The sequence below is a fragment of the Lissotriton vulgaris genome, chromosome 6 (assembly GCF_964263255.1).
Source record: "Lissotriton vulgaris chromosome 6, aLisVul1.2, whole genome shotgun sequence".
In the NCBI taxonomy this organism is placed as follows: Eukaryota; Metazoa; Chordata; class Amphibia; order Caudata; family Salamandridae; genus Lissotriton; species Lissotriton vulgaris.
The window spans coordinates 307087084-307104785 of record NC_141694.1 but is presented as its reverse complement, the minus strand read 5'-3'; the positions used below and the strand labels follow the sequence as shown (position 1 = coordinate 307104785).

The 17702-nt window shown below is 42.0% G+C and overlaps 1 protein-coding gene across 3 annotated transcripts in view; it reads left to right on the top strand.

Annotated features, from left to right (window-relative positions):
• LPIN1 (lipin 1) overlaps positions 1 to 17702 on the top strand; it is a 512424-nt gene that overhangs the window by 215487 nt on the left and 279235 nt on the right. For 2 of the 3 annotated variants that reach the window (XM_086926321.1, XM_086926319.1), the window contains exon 2: positions 5769 to 5825. The exons of the other annotated variant lie outside the window; for it this stretch is intronic. In XM_086926321.1, coding sequence (XP_086782447.1) covers positions 5769 to 5825 — 57 coding nt within the window. The remainder of the gene's footprint in view (positions 1 to 5768; positions 5826 to 17702) is intronic. 3 annotated transcript variants of the gene reach the window in all.

Here is a 17702-nt window from a genome sequence, read left to right as displayed (position 1 = left end):
GGAGCAGGAAATATTTCCAGTAGAATTGCGAAGTGGGTAATGGTGCTACAAGAATTAGATTTTCAGGTTGTTAATGTGCCTGGGAAAAGTAATGGAGTTGCGGATTGTTTATCTAGGATGGTCAGTGGAGGTGATATGGAAAAGGATGAGGAAATAGATGATGCAAAGGTGTGTGTTGTAGGTGAAGGAGCTGTTGAGAGGGAGGGTTAGGAGAAGTCTGTGAAGATAGTGTAGTGCAGTTCCTATATTCCCAATAGGCTCTGCCCATTGGAATAATATATCCTATATATGTGACGTAGGACTTAGGTCAACTAGGTCTCTATCGAATATATTAAACTTAATTGTGAGTGCCAGCTAGCTCAGAGGTCACTAGAAACTTTCTCAAATAAACAAGAAGGGATTCGTTTCTGACAACCACATAAACATGACAACTTTGTTTCCCCAAGATAAAACGCATCTTCAGAGTCCTGGAAACAATAGATAGATATTTTACTCAGTCAATCGTGCATGCTTAGTTTTATCAGAGGTGCAGAGGAGTAGAGAGACGGGCGTTTTCAATAAAAGTTTTTATTGAACAGTCTTCTTTCTCATGCAGAAGAAATGAACTGCTACAATCGTAATACTGGCCTGAGCCTGGGCCTGCTTGTGGATTGACTGTCTGGTTTGAGGGTCCTGAATGGGGCTGGGTTTTCCCCACACAATGCTGGCTCCACCCCCTGTGGTGCGTCTGATGTCCTTAGCCTGGCCTGTGAAAGGAGTTCCCTATAACCAGTTGTAGCTGGTTCTCACACTGCCTGCACCCTGCTAGACAAAGGATTTCTCTGTATAAAAAGGGGTTGTGTCCCCTTACAAAATGTTCTTGTTTCTGACTTGAATCCTGCCAGGGGCGTGCTGCTGCTTGGGCTCAGTGGCAGGCTTGCCTCCCTGGGCAGTGCCCAGCCCCTGGATACCTGATGGACTGATGTCCTGAACTCTGGAGACCTTTTGCTGGGTCCCCATTTGCTCTTTGCTTCACTTTGCTGATGGACCTTGCTTGTAGTGCTGGGGGAGCGCTTTATTTTTAACAGAGACCTTCTTTTGCCTGCTAGCGCTTGGGAGCGCTTGATTTGTCTTTATAGCGCCTGGAAGCGCTGTATTTCCCCCCTGAGCGCCTGGGAGCGCTCTATCTGTTTTCACTGCACTGGGAGCGCTTGTTGTCCTCAGCCGGTGCCCACCCGGCATTTGCCTGCTTAATTGTCGACTTTAAAGTCCCCTGGCAACCGCCCACCCCACCAGGGAACCATGCCGCTCTTTCTTTTGGCCCCCGCGATTCACCGCCACTGCCCCTTGCCAAGAATCGCCAGAGAACCTCGCCGCCATTAGCCCCGGGGCCGCATTGGGATTGGGCCGCAGAGGGAAGCTTCTCTGAGGAGCCGCGCAGCCATTGGTTGGCTGCGGGAGGCTCGTCCCGTGAGGCCGCGCTGTGATTGGACAGCGCCGGAAGAGCTGCCGCGTCATAGGGGGGCTCGTTCAGCAAGCCGCGATAGGATTGGGCAAGCGAGAGATGCCCGACGCGGGAGATCGGGAGCCCACCCCGCCTCCCAGAGCATGGCCGGATTGTCTCGGTCTGGAGGAAGAGTCCGGGTAAAGAGGAAGGCAGGGCTCTCCTGTGGAGGAGGGAGAGCCCCGCGCACGCCGCCGCATGAAGGAGCTGCCCCCGCCGCAAGTGAAGCAGGTGCCCCCACCAGAAAAACAGCCCGGTGAGTAAAAAGGGCTGGGGGACTCCGTGGGGGCTGCTGTTGGTGCCGGAGAGAGGCACAAGGACGAGGGTGGAGGTAGGGCAGCCCCAGATGGCAGTGGGCTGCCCCAATGTTTTGACGGAGCCCGAGTGCTCCAATGCCCACATTTGTTGTAGAGCCTAGATAGTCTCTGAGGGGCATTTCAGTGATTGAGTTCCCAGAGGAGGGACTCCAATGGGCACATTAGTTTTCAGAGCCACGGAGGCTCAGAGGGGGCATTTCTTTGTTTAGAACCCTGAGGCTCCCTGCCCACATGGTTGCTTTAGAGCCCCGAGAGGCTCCCTGCCCACCTTGTTGTTTTGCGAGCCCAGAGAGGGCTCTTAGGGGGCAAAGTTAATTACAGAGCCTGTTTGGCTCCAGGCTGGAGCAGTTTGTTGATTCACAGCTGCCAAGCAATTAGTGGGCGCTGCACCGTTTAGGCCCCTAAGAAATACCTCCATTTCCCCACTCCAACATTTGTGTGTATATGGTAAATCCCAGGTTGACTTTATGTATTCTTTACCCAACCTTTTATACAGGCCTGCTGGTATGTGTTTCAAGCAATACTGAAACTGGAAAATCATCACTGGTATCGGGATGGTGCCATGTATTATCCAATCTACCGCTGGTTTCTCAGAAACGGTTAATGGTAATCTTTCCAGTTTTTCTATGCTCAGCACCGTATAATCTGCTCCCCTCTGTGCCAAAGAGATTGTTTATCTGTAAGGTTAAACCCAGCAAACAATGACGTGGTGTTGATTAGACGCCAAGGCACATAGCCTGAACGAAGGTTTTGTAACGTCCAACCTAGCAGCATCATAGAACGTAATTGAGACTGTCCATGTTGTTACATGAGCAAGTCCTGTTCCATTATGTCTGCGGCAGAGGATACAATGCTGTCCAAAGAATAAATTCTGAATGACAGAGTCGTTAACCCATTGTCAACTACAGAGAGATCTTTCTCTAAATTAATACGATCAATTTCTCGTATTCGTTCTGCAGTTTCCATTTGCTTGACTTTCCATGCTTCATTATAAGCAGCATAAATACCGGCGTATATGAAATGTTTATGACGTGGTGTACGAGGTCCTAGTAAGAAGTCTCTCAAATCAACACCATCTTTAAGTAAAGTTAAGTGTTGTTTTATATCTGGGAGTGCGGATTTTTGTAGCCACTCAAGGCACAGTTTTCCTACAATGTATGTTGTTATTATCCTTGGATGTTGTCTCTGGACATATCTTGGATCTGTCCTAGTTACTGTAAACCCTTGTGTTTTATTCAGGAATCTATCTTGACAGTTATTCCTGTCTGTGGGCCAGATTACCCATTTTTTCCAATCAGGATTAGTTCTGTTTTGTTGTAAAATATAAATCACGTCTACCTCCTAATCTGTAGTTCCATTACTATCAGGTGTGGGCTTAGGTATGGACAGTTTGTTCTAAGTCTTTTATCTAAGCCAGGCCAAGACAAGATGTCGGTGGAACAGTTTAATTTAAGTACATTATTTGTTCTGGGATGATGCAGGCTCTGAATAAGGCTTCTAAACCTTGCACCTGCCAGTCTTTTGTGCCCCAGACAGTTTTTGTCTCAATGTAAAATAATACTGAAAAAGCATGGTATGGTTTCTATGCCATAGAATACATACATAAATAAATAAAGACTAAAAGTACTCAACTAGTGCTTCTAAAATACGCCTACCCCGATGTACCTAACCTAAGTCTAGTACAAGGGAAGAAGTAAGTGAGGTGTAGCATAAATTTAGTATTCTTTGCCAAGAATCTATCCAAGATTTCTCTTAGGGTCTAATCAGTTCCGTACCTTGGTTTAGAATGAAGGAGGTCTGGTATCTCTCTGTCTCAGGACTCGATTTCCCAACTCCCTGCAAGGGGAGCTTGGAAACACTGGAGCTGGATTTCTCAGCAAGAGAAAAGACAGCGTCTCTCTCAGTGCGTCAGCTGGAGGGTCGGCTTCCTTCGGCACTTGCTGTAATGAGCTGCGTCGGGCAAGTAGATAGTCGAACTGCTCCAAACCACCTTGTGTTTGCTAGGGCAAGTATGGGCATAGTTATACCTTAAAGGTGCAGAGTTTGACGTAAAGGTGGACATAATAACCTCATCAATGAGTCGCAGTTCTTTGAAAACTCCATGAGTTCTTGGACAAATCAATATTCAAGCAAGGGGAAGTCCCTAACTGCTGAAGCCGAGTTTTCCAAGAAATCATTGTGGCTTTTCGAACTAGTGAAAGTATACATGCCTGTATTTGGACTGCATGGGCTATGTCTAAATATTGTTATGATTTCTATGCCTATATAAGGTCAAGGTGATTTATACCTATATAAGGGCATGAATCGGAAAAATTACACTAGGGTCCTAAAATGCTATACAACAATAGGGTGTTTCAAAATGTGATGATGAAAATGGAAAATGGTTGGGGAGAGAAGAAATTGATGGATGAGGATGGGAAGCCTTTTTGGTGCATTAAGAATGAGTTGTCATTGGGTGAAGGTATGGTGCTGAGAGAAGCCAGGTTGATTCTTCCAGAACCGATACAGAAGAAATTGGTTTGTATGGCTCACAAAGGTCATCAACAAAACACACAAGATGATGGACGGAATGTTGCACAACGGCAAAACATTCACCCCCAGTCACAGATCTGGGTTTAATCCATAGTTATTTTGCTCACCAAGCCACCCCAGTTCAGACATGGCCATATGCAAATAAGTCTTGGCCCTGTGCCTCATGGGAACAGTCCAGCCCGAACCGCTCCGTCACGGCACGCGGGTGAGCTGTGCTTGTGACGGAAACGGTTCGCCCGCGCTACAGAACGTTAGCGGAATTTGCGCTGCGCAGGCGCGGCAAGAGGGCCGTGACGGAACCGTTCCGTCACCAGCACAGCCCACCCGAGGCTCGTGACGGAACGGTTCCGTCACAAGCAGGGAGGGGTTAATTTTTTGAAGCTTACAGGCTTACTCCTCACAGAACCACTGATAGAACTCCTTTTGAATTGTTCAGAAGGGAGGAGAGCTAATTTCATGTGGTCACCGTCTTGGACAAATGAATTTAAGGGAAACATAGTGTGTGTTGAGGATGAAGTATGGAAGAGCATAGTGAAGAAGAAACTGGAATAAAGGAAAAGGAATACGGACTAGAGGAAAGCAGTTAAGGCTGGGTATGTTGAAGAGGATGATGTTGTGAAGGTCAGGGCTCATGTTACTCATGAACAGTAGTCCGAGTACAGCAAGCCACTGAAGGTCGTCAAGGTATTTCAAAATGCAGTGAAAACAGAAGATGGTTGTATTTGGAACTTTGATGGAGTTGCGAAGGTTACACATGGACTTGGTCAATAAATATGTGAAGAAATTGTGAAAGAAACAAGGTGGAAGCAAAAAAGAGGATGGAATAGAAACCGGGGGAACACTGAAAGATTCAAAGATGCTGTTATTTATAAATAAATTATTTAGTGTATAGTCTACATTTTGAGTTGTAACTTGTTTTTATGTTTGGTGTTCGAAGGGAGATAGGTGGCATATTGGGGTGTAACAGTGACATGTGGAACATTGTAGATTCTACGAGTTGTTGATGGATAGTTAGTGGAATGTTACAGGGGCAGATGGTGCTGGTACACAGTTGGAGGTTGAGTTGTAGATGGAGCTTTTATAAGGAGTCAACATATTATTAAGTCAACTGCATCGTCCTCTCTTTTATTGGAGTAGCACTACATAATCATCAAACGGGTAAAAAAATGTTACAGAATGGATTTACTCCAGTTGTTCACTGGTCTAAAATCATATGTAAAATATCTCCAGCTAAAGTTAGAGCAAAACCTCTTTTTAACGTTCCTGATTGGGCAACCAGCAAAATAGACCCAACCATCTATAACTTTCAGTACAATTGCATTTTAAATGGGATCTTCCTGTTGAATAATTCTATGTCTAGATGTTGTGATACAGTTACAGTAGTTCTTTCTGATTGGGAAAGTCCTTTTATTTTCACAATTTCCTTTGACTCCTAGATTCCAACGGTGAGGAATCATGGTTGGATCCGAAACATATGGACATTTAACCTCAATGTGAGTGCTCTGCTTTCTACACGTCTTTCCTGTTCTAGATAGAGTTTATGTTGTGGAGCTTTAAGTCCTTGCTGCCTTGGTATCATGTTAACATATATTTACTTATAAGGTGTGCTTCAAAGATGCAACTAAAACAGATCACTGGGGATGTTTATCTATGTGGTGTGTTTGTGTGGTGCAACTGGAACTGACCGCTGGTGATGATTGTAGTAGCGATTGTAGTGTGGAGATGGTCTCCCGCTCTGTAATTTATGGGAATCATTTAAGTTCGGGCACACAGCCTGCTAGCCTGCCAGATCAGCTGATGCAATGGCCTTAAATCCCCTGTTGGAGGCTAGTTTAAAGATCCCTGTGCAGCCAATGGCCTGGCGGTTGCAAAGAACTTTGCTGAACAGATACCATATTTATCATGATTGCTTGGAAGAGCTTTTGGTTTTTCAAAAACAAAAAATCGACGGCTTCCTGCCCGCTGAAACCATTAATTGATTGGCTGCCATACATAGTTACGATCCCCAAATAGAGCAGGGCGACAGTCACTATCACCTGATGGTGCCAGTGGCGGACTGGTCATCAGGTCAGAGGTTTATGATGACTGAGCCAGGTGAGATCTCTGCCTTTGGGAGCCCTGAGGTTTTCCCACCTCTGAATGGGGCAGGGTCACAAGAATACTGGTCGATGATGCATTCTCTGTTTCTTGACAAATGCTCCCATCTTCTAAACTTCAGGTGACACACTACGTACTGCAAGGACAATTCATTTTAAGATTACAGAATTTGTATGACGTGTTTAGCTCTATGAGTCCATAACTGAACTTGGCGAGTTCTCGTATATACATTCCCTAATATGGATGTGAACAAACTTGAGGAAAGACAGTAGTCGGGGAGCAGAAGTGTAACTTGGGTTGCTGTTATGGGAGGACTTGGCCTTAGAATGCTCGATATATATATATATCATAAGATTAATTGGAGAAGGACTCAAAGTAAAGAATTTCTGTAGAGTGATTGTTCCATTTTCTGCTGGCAGCACTCATTAGCCTTCTTATGTTCAACTTTTACACATATATGCTTGTGATCATATTAGATGACCCTAAATACAGATGTACCAAATGTGATTCCAGTCATTCTTCTAAAACCTTTAATAGTTAGCAAAACAAAAAAGGGATCTCATAGTCAGAGGATGGGTCAGTAGACATCTTTCCTAGGTATGTTCTGCTAAAATATTGTTTCAAAAATATCGTGAGACACAAATATCCTGTCAAAAATATCATGACAATATAGAAGGTAATAATATTGTTTTTCAGGTACTTTATAACTTTTATAACATAGTTGAATGTAACATCATTTTTTGGTATTTTGTTGTGTTTTATCAGTTTTCTTTTGCAAGTTATTATTTGTTTGATGTTAACTGTGTCATTTTTAAGTAGAGTTTATTTATTTTGATTTAGTAATATATTTAATGATTTATTACATGTTATTTGAATTTATCTATTGGCCGGTTATTGGGTTTTTTGGGAATAGGGTAGGAAGTTTTTTAAACGTTTATAATGTTTTTTATTTTCTATTTGTTAATTTGATTAGTAATATGCACTGCATTAGCTAATACATAATAGACAATTGTAATTAACATGGTAATTAATTGGTGTAGTTTGCAATTGAATAATTAGATAATTCATTTTCTTAACAAATGAAGTGCTTTTAGTTTTGTGTATATTACTTGATTGTAATTAAAAATATTTTGAGTATTAGTAATTACATGAATGTAGTGTTCATTCATTTCAAGTATTATTTTAATTTGTTTTTGTGGGTGTTGAATTTTTGGGGTATTGTGTAGGCGACTGTTTTAAATTGTATATAATTTTAAATGCTTGTTTTTATTGGTAAATATTGTTTTCATATTATTTTTATTGTTTTGATATAATTTTGTAATGTTGAAAAATCATGTATTTTAAATATTTAATTTCAATAGTTTTTAGTATATACATTTTTCTGTCTTTAACAATATCCCTATTTATGTTGGAATGGAAATTTGTGCCCTCTAGAGTCCAACACTTTCCTTACTGTTGCTTACGTTGGACTAGGGATAGTGAAGATGGCTCCTTCCAAAGCTCAACCCTTTACCTTCCGTTACTTTCCTGACTGTTGTTTATGTTGGAGTGGAAATAGTAAATCTGACTCCTCAATAGTCCTACACTTTCCCTACATTGGACTGGAAAATTGAAATCTGACCCTTCCAAAGTCCAATACTTTCCCTACTGTTGCCCAAGTTGGAGTGGAAATCATAAAGTTGACCCCCCCAAAGTCCAACACTTTCCCTACTGTTGCTTACGTTGGAGTGGGAATAGTAAATCAAACCTTCAAAATCCAACACTTTCCCTGCTGTTGTTCAGGTTTGAGTGGGAATAGTATATCTGACCCCTCCATAGTCCACACTTTTTCTACTGTTGCGTATGTTGGAGTGTAAAATAGTAAATCTAACTCCGACAAAGTCCAACACTTTTCCTACTGTTGCATAGTATGGAATGGGAATAGTAAATTTGACCCATACAATTTTTTATGTCACTTTGTTATTTTTAATTTCTTTAAGATTTATTTTGTGATTTAATGTTAAAAGGTATTTTAAATAATTTTTAATTATGTATTTGTAAACCATATAATTTTTAATACATAATTTTTTTCCGTTCTCTATGTTTACATTTATATAGTGTTTTAAATACTGTTAATTATTTTTAGCATTTTTATTTTATTATTAATCTTTATTTATCATTTTAATTATTTATACAGTGTGTTTCTTGGTGTACATTTAATTTAATGCATATGTTTTATTACTCTTTTTTATTATTACTATTAAAATAATATATACGTAAATATTTTATTTTTATGTTTTATGTTATAATGCTTTGCATTATGTCTTTAGATCTAATATAAAAAAAAAATACATATATTTTTCAAAGTTATTATATTGCAGCATATTTAAATGTAAGTATACTTATCTATTTTATGATGAATTTAAGGGCCATATGTATCAACATTCCGTTTTGCGATTCCTAAATAGCGATTTTTTCAGGAATCGCTATTTAGAAATCGCAAAATGGTATGTATGTAGAAAATCGCTTCTTTTTAGTGATTCCTTAAAATTCCATATTTGCGATTAGCAAATTGCTAATCGCAATTAAGGAATATTTTCCCATTCATTTCTATGGGCCAGGAGGCCCATAGGAATGAAGGGGAAATTGCGAACCACAATTTGCTAATCGCAAATTGTGAATATTTTCAAGGGTGCAGGGGTGTCTCAAGAACACCCTGCTGCACCCCTGAAAATGACATGTGTGCGCATATGGCTCACATACATGCCCTAAGGGCATGTATGAGCGTCACATGGCACCTTTTGATTTTTAAAATAATGCTTTTTTGAAAGAATTCGTAACTTACCACCAACTAGAAGTTGGTGGTAATTTGCGATTCCTTAATGGCATTTTGGAATGTTTTTTTCCTTGATACATTGCATTTAAGGAATCGCAAAATTTTCAATTCCTTAAATGCAATCGCAAAATAAGGAATGGCAATTTTAGCGATTCCTTATTTTGCAACAAAAATGTTTCATACATACCATTTAGCGAAAATGGGTTCGCAAACTCCAAGATTCTGCGAATTTCGGCGTTTGCGAACCCATTTTGCCTTGATACATATGGCCCTTAGTCTTCTATATTGTTGTAGGTAATATTTTGTCCATTACATACAAAGTATAGGAAGACATTAGTTTTGTGCTTAATATTTTTTGGGTGCTATTCTTGCATTTCAATATTTTTCATCAGATATTTCTTCAGACAGCCTCCCAGCAGGCATCAGTAGTCCAACAGCGAACCGTAATCTGTAAATGATGTGGACTTTGAAATGAGATGTTAAATGGAGTAATTCCTCAAAACCTTTAAGGAATGGGAAATTAGTTTAGGGTTTTCTCTGTCTCAGGTGCCACCAAAGGGGAGGTGGTTGCTATGTAAAAATACCATAATGTCAGTTTGGGCATTGCTATGTTGCCATCGCCTCAAGCAAATATAAAAATATACGGTCAACCTCAGGGACAAAAATCGAAAAAATGTGCAGAGTCTCTCTCCCTAAAGAAAACAAATTGTTGTGTTTGATGCTGTCTGTGGGAAACTGGATGTTTGTTGCATTACCTCCTCCCCACACACACTTTTTGCCTGGTATCTGATGCAACTTTGACGGAAAGTGTACTTGGTTCCTGCTTACCAGGTCCCCAGTACCAGTGTTCTTTCCTTAATCTGTACCATTCATCCACAATTGGCACCCCTTTAGGGTCCCTGTACGCCCCTAGTATGTGGTACCTCTGGTACCTAGGGCCTTGCAACTAAAGAGGGTCCCTAATAGCTGCAGTAGGAATCGTGCCACCCAAGAAGGCCCCTCACCAATCTCATGCAAACTGCCATTGCAGCAGGCGTTTCTTGGTGCAGAGGAAAATGAAGAGTCAATATGGCACACCCCACTGTGTGCCATGCCTGCAAAACACCCTGAAACTGGTACCAGGGTGCTAGTTTCTGGTCCAGGGAGGATCTGGCCTGGCAGTTCGGTCTGGACTGTTCCCATGGGGCACAGGGTCAAGATTTATTTGCATATGGCTGGGTCCAAACTGGGGTGGCATAGTGGGCAAAAGAACGATGGATTTAACACAGATCTTTTGACTGGGGGAGAATGTTTGCATTGTCAGCATTCCGTTCATCATTTGTTTGCTGTAACACATGCCTGCAAAACACTGCATGTGGTGTAGGTAAGTCACCCCTACAGCAGGCCTAACAGGTCAAAGGCAGGGTGCACTATACCCATGTGTGGGCATATCTGCGGGAGTGGATGTGTCCCTATGACATCTAAGTTCACCCTTTAAATACCATAGGTGCACAGGGAAGCCATACCGAGTACATGGACTGGTTACTCGTCATTATGAGTTTGCAAGTACATGATGACTTTCCTGTGTCCCAAAAGGTTTTGTGCCAAACACCTCGTCTTGATAAACCCACACTGATGCCCATACTGAATTTAACTATATATGCGTCCAGATAGCCCCTTAGAGGTGCCCCCTGAAACTACCGAATTCTAGTGTGTTCACTGACTGGTTTTGACCAGCCAGACACCCTAGTTAAGTTTCTGACCCCCTGAGGTGAGAGCATTCTCTCTCGGAGGTCAGGAACAAAGCCTGCTCTGAGCAGAAGTGACCTCACCTCCTCTAAGCAGGAACTGCGTCCAGAGAGGGAAGCAGTCCTTGCTACCTTTGTTATTAGACCCAAGTCTCTCCAGATAGGGGACATGCCCACCCGCCTGTCCTGACCCCACTTTGTGGCAGCAAAACAGGTGGCAAAATTAGTAAGATTAGGCGGTGTGCCCACCTCAGGCCAGCACCACCCTTAAAGGTTGTCTAGTTGACGTGGATCCCACTTTTCAGAAATCTCCATCTTGTTTGGACGGAATCTATGGTCAGGGTTATGCCCACTTCTCACAGGAAGTGGTCACATTGTCTACTTACTACATGTCACTGCCCTTAATGCCCCTAATTTGAGTATTTAGGTGGCACCCCTAAACCCAAGATCTCAGATTCGATGGATAAAGAGAAGGACAAAGACGAGTCATTGACTGGCAAGAACAGCAGATGAGCGTAGAACATTTGGTGCAAAACCCTTCCTGCTCGCAACTATCTCAACAATCACAACAGAATGACTCATCCTGCAAGCTGGAGAGCTACCAAAACTTTGGGTAGCCTGCCAGCACTGTAAAAAGTTGCCTACACTCTCCCTTGGAGTAGAGGAGCTACTCCCTTGCAGTCGCAGGCAACAACAGGCAGATTCCGGTCCACCACCTTGCAGTTCCCCAGCCCGAACAATGCTGCAGATGACCAGGTGAAGGTGCTTGTGCTCTGGAAGGTCAGATCTGTCTCCCCACTGTAGAACAACAGGAGCCATGCAGCACCAACCCCCACGGTACAGGACACCCAGCACAAAACACCAACTGTGAAAGTCTAGTCCAGATTCCCACTGCAGCACGACCGAGCAGTGGTCGAGGGACATCAGCATCACTGAGACTCACTTTGTGAGTGGCACAGCTGGCCTGATTTGTACCTGCCAGCTGTTTGCCTCGAACCGCCAGGAGCCTCTTTGAGCACCAACCCAGCTGCCCCAACCACTCTGCATCTGAGCCGCCGGACCTGTGCCTCCTTGCTCCTAAATACCTTGCAACCTAAGACCCTGTTTGGTAGCTCTCAGACTTGTCCCCAAGTCCCCCTGTGCAGCCTGTTTCCAGTTTCTCCCATCCCTTCGCCATAGCGTGTCCACCTACAAATCTACCTGCACCCTGCTCCTGGTAAAACTCAGGTAGTTCCAAAGAACTGCTGTTAGTACTTTGGTCCTGGGCCACTACAACTCATAACCCTGAAGTTGAACCCGCTGCAACTGACTGTACCTATCTTTATGCATCTCTGACTATTCCTCCAATAGGATTTCATTGTGTTTAAAAGTGCACAGGTTTGAACGTTTTACTTACCTGTGAAAATGTCTAACAAAAACAGTATTTACCTTTGAATGACGTTTTTGATCTTGAAACATATATAAAAAGTGTTATTTTTGTAATTTGGTCTCAGATTTATTCTTTGAGTGTGTGTCTCGTTTTTGCTTCTGCTTGCCCACACTACCACAAAACAGAGCGTTAGTATTATCTACTTTAGCCTCTGTAAGCCAATTAGGGACCCACTTGACTTGCTACAAAGTGTACTTCTTTTTAGTGCAGTACATATAGAATCAGCTACCTACACTATCCTCTTCAATACGCAGCTGGTTTAAAAAAAAACAAGGTAAGTTCCTACTTACATAATGATTGAAAGATGTTAGGGTCCTAGATACTACTTATGTAATTTGAAAAGGGTGGAAGCATTTCATTCTCTTTATAGAGCGTACTGCAAAATTAGTTGTGTCAACTTGCTTTTAATTGTTGCCACATAAGAGACACCAAAAAATGTTTTTTTTTTGATCATTCAGTCTAGTCAAAGAAAGGAACTCCCAGATCTTCAGGTTTCAGGGTCTGCAGTTTATTCACTATGGATGCCACATCTGCTGACCCTACAATGGCATTTTCAGGCCTCCCTGCCTCGCTGTGGATCTTAGTTTTTTAAGTCAGTATGTGTGACTCCTCAATAGAGAAGGCCCTGGGATCAAGTCTCTTGGGTGAAACTTGAGTTCTGTTTTATGCATGGGGTTTTCTTGAGATAGTATGGTAAAAAGGCTTTTGCAGATTTATGTCACACAATTTTAGAATCTCTCTTTGTAACCAATGCATATATAATCTGATTGACCCTGGATCTCGTTGACATGAATGTGAAAACTATGCCACCTACCACTGGTTCAACTTTATCTGCCCTAAATTGTATTTTACCTCCTAATTCACTTGGCCCTCTGTGAGCCGACTGGAAGTGCCTAGTGTTTTCCTTAGACATTTTAACAGGCGAGCAGAGTCTTAAAGTGTAGTCAACTGGAGTAAGTGGGAGGCTATTACCTGTCATATTAATCATTCTGGGTCTGATTCACGAAGGTACATTTACACTATTGTATAAGTTTCAGAATGTTTGCTAGTCACAGAGGTATTTTACTAGTAGTATCTTTATGACTGCAGAGTCTCCGCACACAAAAAGATAGGACTGTCCTCATACATAGTACATTATCATTCATGACACTGGATGCTGAATTCATTTTCGTTTGCCTTAGGACTCTGCACACTTTACCACTGCTAACCCGTGCTAAAGTGTTTGCGCTCTCTACATTAAACATGGTAAAAGTGACTTACACGCAATTGGCATACTTAATTTACTTGTAAGTCCCTAGTAAAGTGGTACTACATGTACACAGGGCCAGTAAATTAAATGCTACTAGGGACCGGCAGCACGTATTGTGCCACCCACTTAAGTAGCCCTTTGAACACGTCTCAGGCCTGCCATTGCAGCTTGTATTTGCCGTTTCAAACTACCATTTGGACTTTGCAAAATAAACCTTTGGCCGGGACTAAACCTTCCTTTTTCATACTTATAAGTCACCCCTAGGGTAGATCCTAAGCAGCCAATAATGCAGGGTGCAGTATATTTAAAACGTTGGACATGTAATTTTAACTTTTACATTTCCTGGTAGTGAAAAACTCTTAAATTCGTTTTTTACTACTGCAAGGTCTAACTCTTCCATAGGATAACATCGGGTTACCTTATTACAAACAATAATAATTAATTAATAAGTAGAAATGTCGAGTTTGGACTCAAAAGAATTATAATTTAAAACCTTTTTATTGGGATCATTGGATTGTAAGTCACAATTCTGAAAATACCACTTTTACAATGTCGCCATATTCTTGTCCTAACCATTTGGGGCCTGCAGCCTGTATCCTGGGTCTCATGACTAGGTGTAGATGGCAGTTGGCCTTCATGTATCACTACCAGACAGTGAGACAAACGAGGAATAGGTGTTGGCAGGATGAGCTATCTCTGACTTGATAGGGGAACAGAGCTGTCACCTACCACACTTGCACATCACAAAGACTTTGCTTCAGCACACTCACAAAGGGTTTCACACTGGTCTAGTATTCTGGTCTTTTGTACCACAAGACAAGCTGGGACCACGGTAGGATGTAGGAATTTGCAGGCACCTCTTTAGGGGGGGACTCTAGAAGCTTATCCCTCTTCAAAGTGGGCACCAGGTATAAGTTGTGGACCCTCTGACCCAACTCTTCAGTACACATCAGTACACATCATATGAGCTCCACTTAGTTGAGGTCCCTAGGATCAAGAAGGCCAGAAGTGGAGGGCGGCTGTTTGCGTATAACGCTGCTAAACTCTGGAACTCTCTGTCTCTGTTCCTGCGTAGGGAATCTAATCATCTGGCCTTCGGCAAACAATTAAAGACTATTCTCTTTCCTTAAGTTCTGTTACCTGGCTCTAGTTTTGACCAGCGCTGGGATGCTTCCAGGTAGTCATGCGCTATACAAATGCTTTTTTCATTTCAATTTATTTCATATCTGAAAATGTGTAAAACTCAGAATAAGGAATGCTGTACTGCTCTGCTGCAATGAATGAGAAGGACTGGACCTGCATCTTGAATCCCGGGCCATCACAGTGACTCCAAGGGTTAGTTGGCAGGCCTTCTGATCATAGCCACAGGGACAGAAAAGGCTCCAATCTCCTTGAACAATGTACCTGTACTCTGCCTGCTATGAGGTGTGCCAGCCAAGTGGTGTCATCCCAGTCGTACACCCTTGGAAGTGGACCTGAAGGTAATTTGTCTACCAAGCTGTGGTCTTTTTGGCAGAAACGATGCATCGCAACACATTTCATTGCAGCTCCGCATCCGTACGTACTGCTGCTGTGTGATGCATCTCTGGCGCAAGACCCCGCAGCTCTTTGGAACCACTGATGCACGCTGCCGCCTCAACATATGACCTCACATCTTAGCCCCGCAGCTCCTTGGAAATGCCACCGCGTGACACTTCCTCACCGCAGGACCTCACATCACAGCTCCTCTGAATTGCTGCTGGGCGACGCACCCTCGATGTAGGACCTCACACCACATCCTGCAGCTCATTGGAACCCTCGCTGTGAGACACATCCTCTACATTGGAACTTGTAACGATCCCCAACCAGGAGTTAATGTACTTTGTTCAGAGGGCCTAACTTGGTCCCTGTATCCGGCCTGCACTTGTGACTTTGTCGCTGTGTGGCGCAACTAGATGCCCACAGTTGGCGCTTTGTGCTTTTAAGCACTATATTTACTGAGATATTTAAAATTATATCTACAGTTCTACTAATTTTAGTTTTTGTTATTTTGGTGTCAAATAATTTATAAAATGTTACTCTATTTTTCTAAATTAGTGTGAGATGTCTCTAATGTTGTGTTTTTACTTTATTACTGTATGAAATGCTGCATAAATACTTTACACATTGCCTCTACGTTAAGCCTGACTGCTCTTGTGCCAAGCTGCCAGAGTGTTGAGCACAGGTTAATTCAGGGTTTGCTTGTTTTTCACCCTGACAAGAATTTTGGTTTCTGCTTGAGTAGAGTTTCACCCCCCTCAAACACAATTACCAAAACAAGCTTATCTTTGTTTGTCTTATTATCATTAACTTTGTTGTTTACTCTGTCACTGGCATCACTCCTTCAATTGTCAGATTGCTTTGGCATACCATCATGTACCTGATACTGTCACATGGCCCACCGTGACATAGCCGTCTTCTTTAACTTAGCATGATCACACTGCAAACTGTCTGCTGCTTTGCACTTTGCCAGGCAAGTTTATTTAGAAAATGTCTCTTTTGTTATTTTCACATGAGTTCCTAGTGCTCTCTGCAGGTTCCTGGGACTTAGTCTGATTTAGTCTGAACATTGTGAGCAAGGTCGATCAACAATGCCCCATGTTATTCTGTTCTGGTTAGGCCCTAGCACAGAGACAAAACATACTGATGCAGCTGTTGTTTGGGAAAACATACTTTGGTCTTATTGGAATACACAAATAGGTAGCACGCACTTGGAGAGGGACCTGTCCAAGGAGAAGAGCAAGACAGAACCTATGATGTAGGTCTACCATCTATAGACTGAGGTAAGGGGTCTGCAGATAACGCCCAGAGATCTTCTAATATATAATCACTCTGCTTTAATACAAGGGCAGGTAGGTTAGGCTAGTCTGTCTTTTCATAATGAGAGCTCCTTTCATGATTTATGGACTAATTTCTATGCTGACCATATTTGTGTTATGCATTTTCTTACTTATTGTAGTATGTATACTGCATATTAGAACAGTCTTGGGCTGACTTTATTCATTTAGGTGTTTGCTTCACCTTCCAGGTTTAGCCCTGATGTTTAGCCTTGGGTTATACATCAAATTATTTCCATTCAGGGATCTTACGAGAAAAGAAAACTCAGTGAGTCTTTTTTCTTCCCCTATGTTACCTCTGGGCTTTTGATTAAGATATCCTTATTATATTTCAGGATTTCTCCCTTATTTAGTTATAAGCACAGCAATAATAAATTGCTCATATATCAAGGTGACTTGGTGAGTTGCTTGTTCTTTCTTCCCATTGATGGTGGAAATTATTTTTTATACACACTAGAGATTGACAACTGTTCATTTAATATGCAGAGTGTTCTTTTTTATTGTCCTGAAAAAAATTCCCCCAATTTTTTTGAGGGGTTGAGACGTTGACAGAATCCTTTTCCATACCGATATCAAAAAGATCACATTGGGCTGACACATTTTTGGGAAATCAAGTGGATACGTCTCAACTGTAGAGTATGAAAAGGATGTTATGCTGTGACCAGGCTGTTCTGCAAAACCATTATTAACATTGTTCATGTATTCCTTGTATCTATGTCTTACACACTGCTTTCTGCACTGTATAAGAACTTTTGCTATATTCATGGAGCACCTTTTTCAAAGTCATTGTATCAATATAATTTTATCATAAATTGCTATTTGTGACCTTTTACTACTGTGTGTGTTTTGGAACAAAAAAAATGAAGTTTTTTATTCATGAATGAAGAAACTGAATACAACAAATGTGATACTAGAGAGCCTGCAGCACTTATCGTGTCACCCAGTTAAGTACCCTTTTTAAACATATCTCAGGGCTGTCATTGCCACCTGTGCATGCAGTTTTAACTGCTATTTCGACCTGGCAAAATAAACCTTTTGACAGGCCGAAACCTTCCTTTCTAATACATGTCACCCCTATGTAGGCCCTGAACATATAAAAAGTTGGACATGTACTATTACATTTTACATGTCCTCTCAATTCGTATTTCACAACTTTGAGGCCTCCCTCTCCCATAGGATAACATTGGGTTACATCATT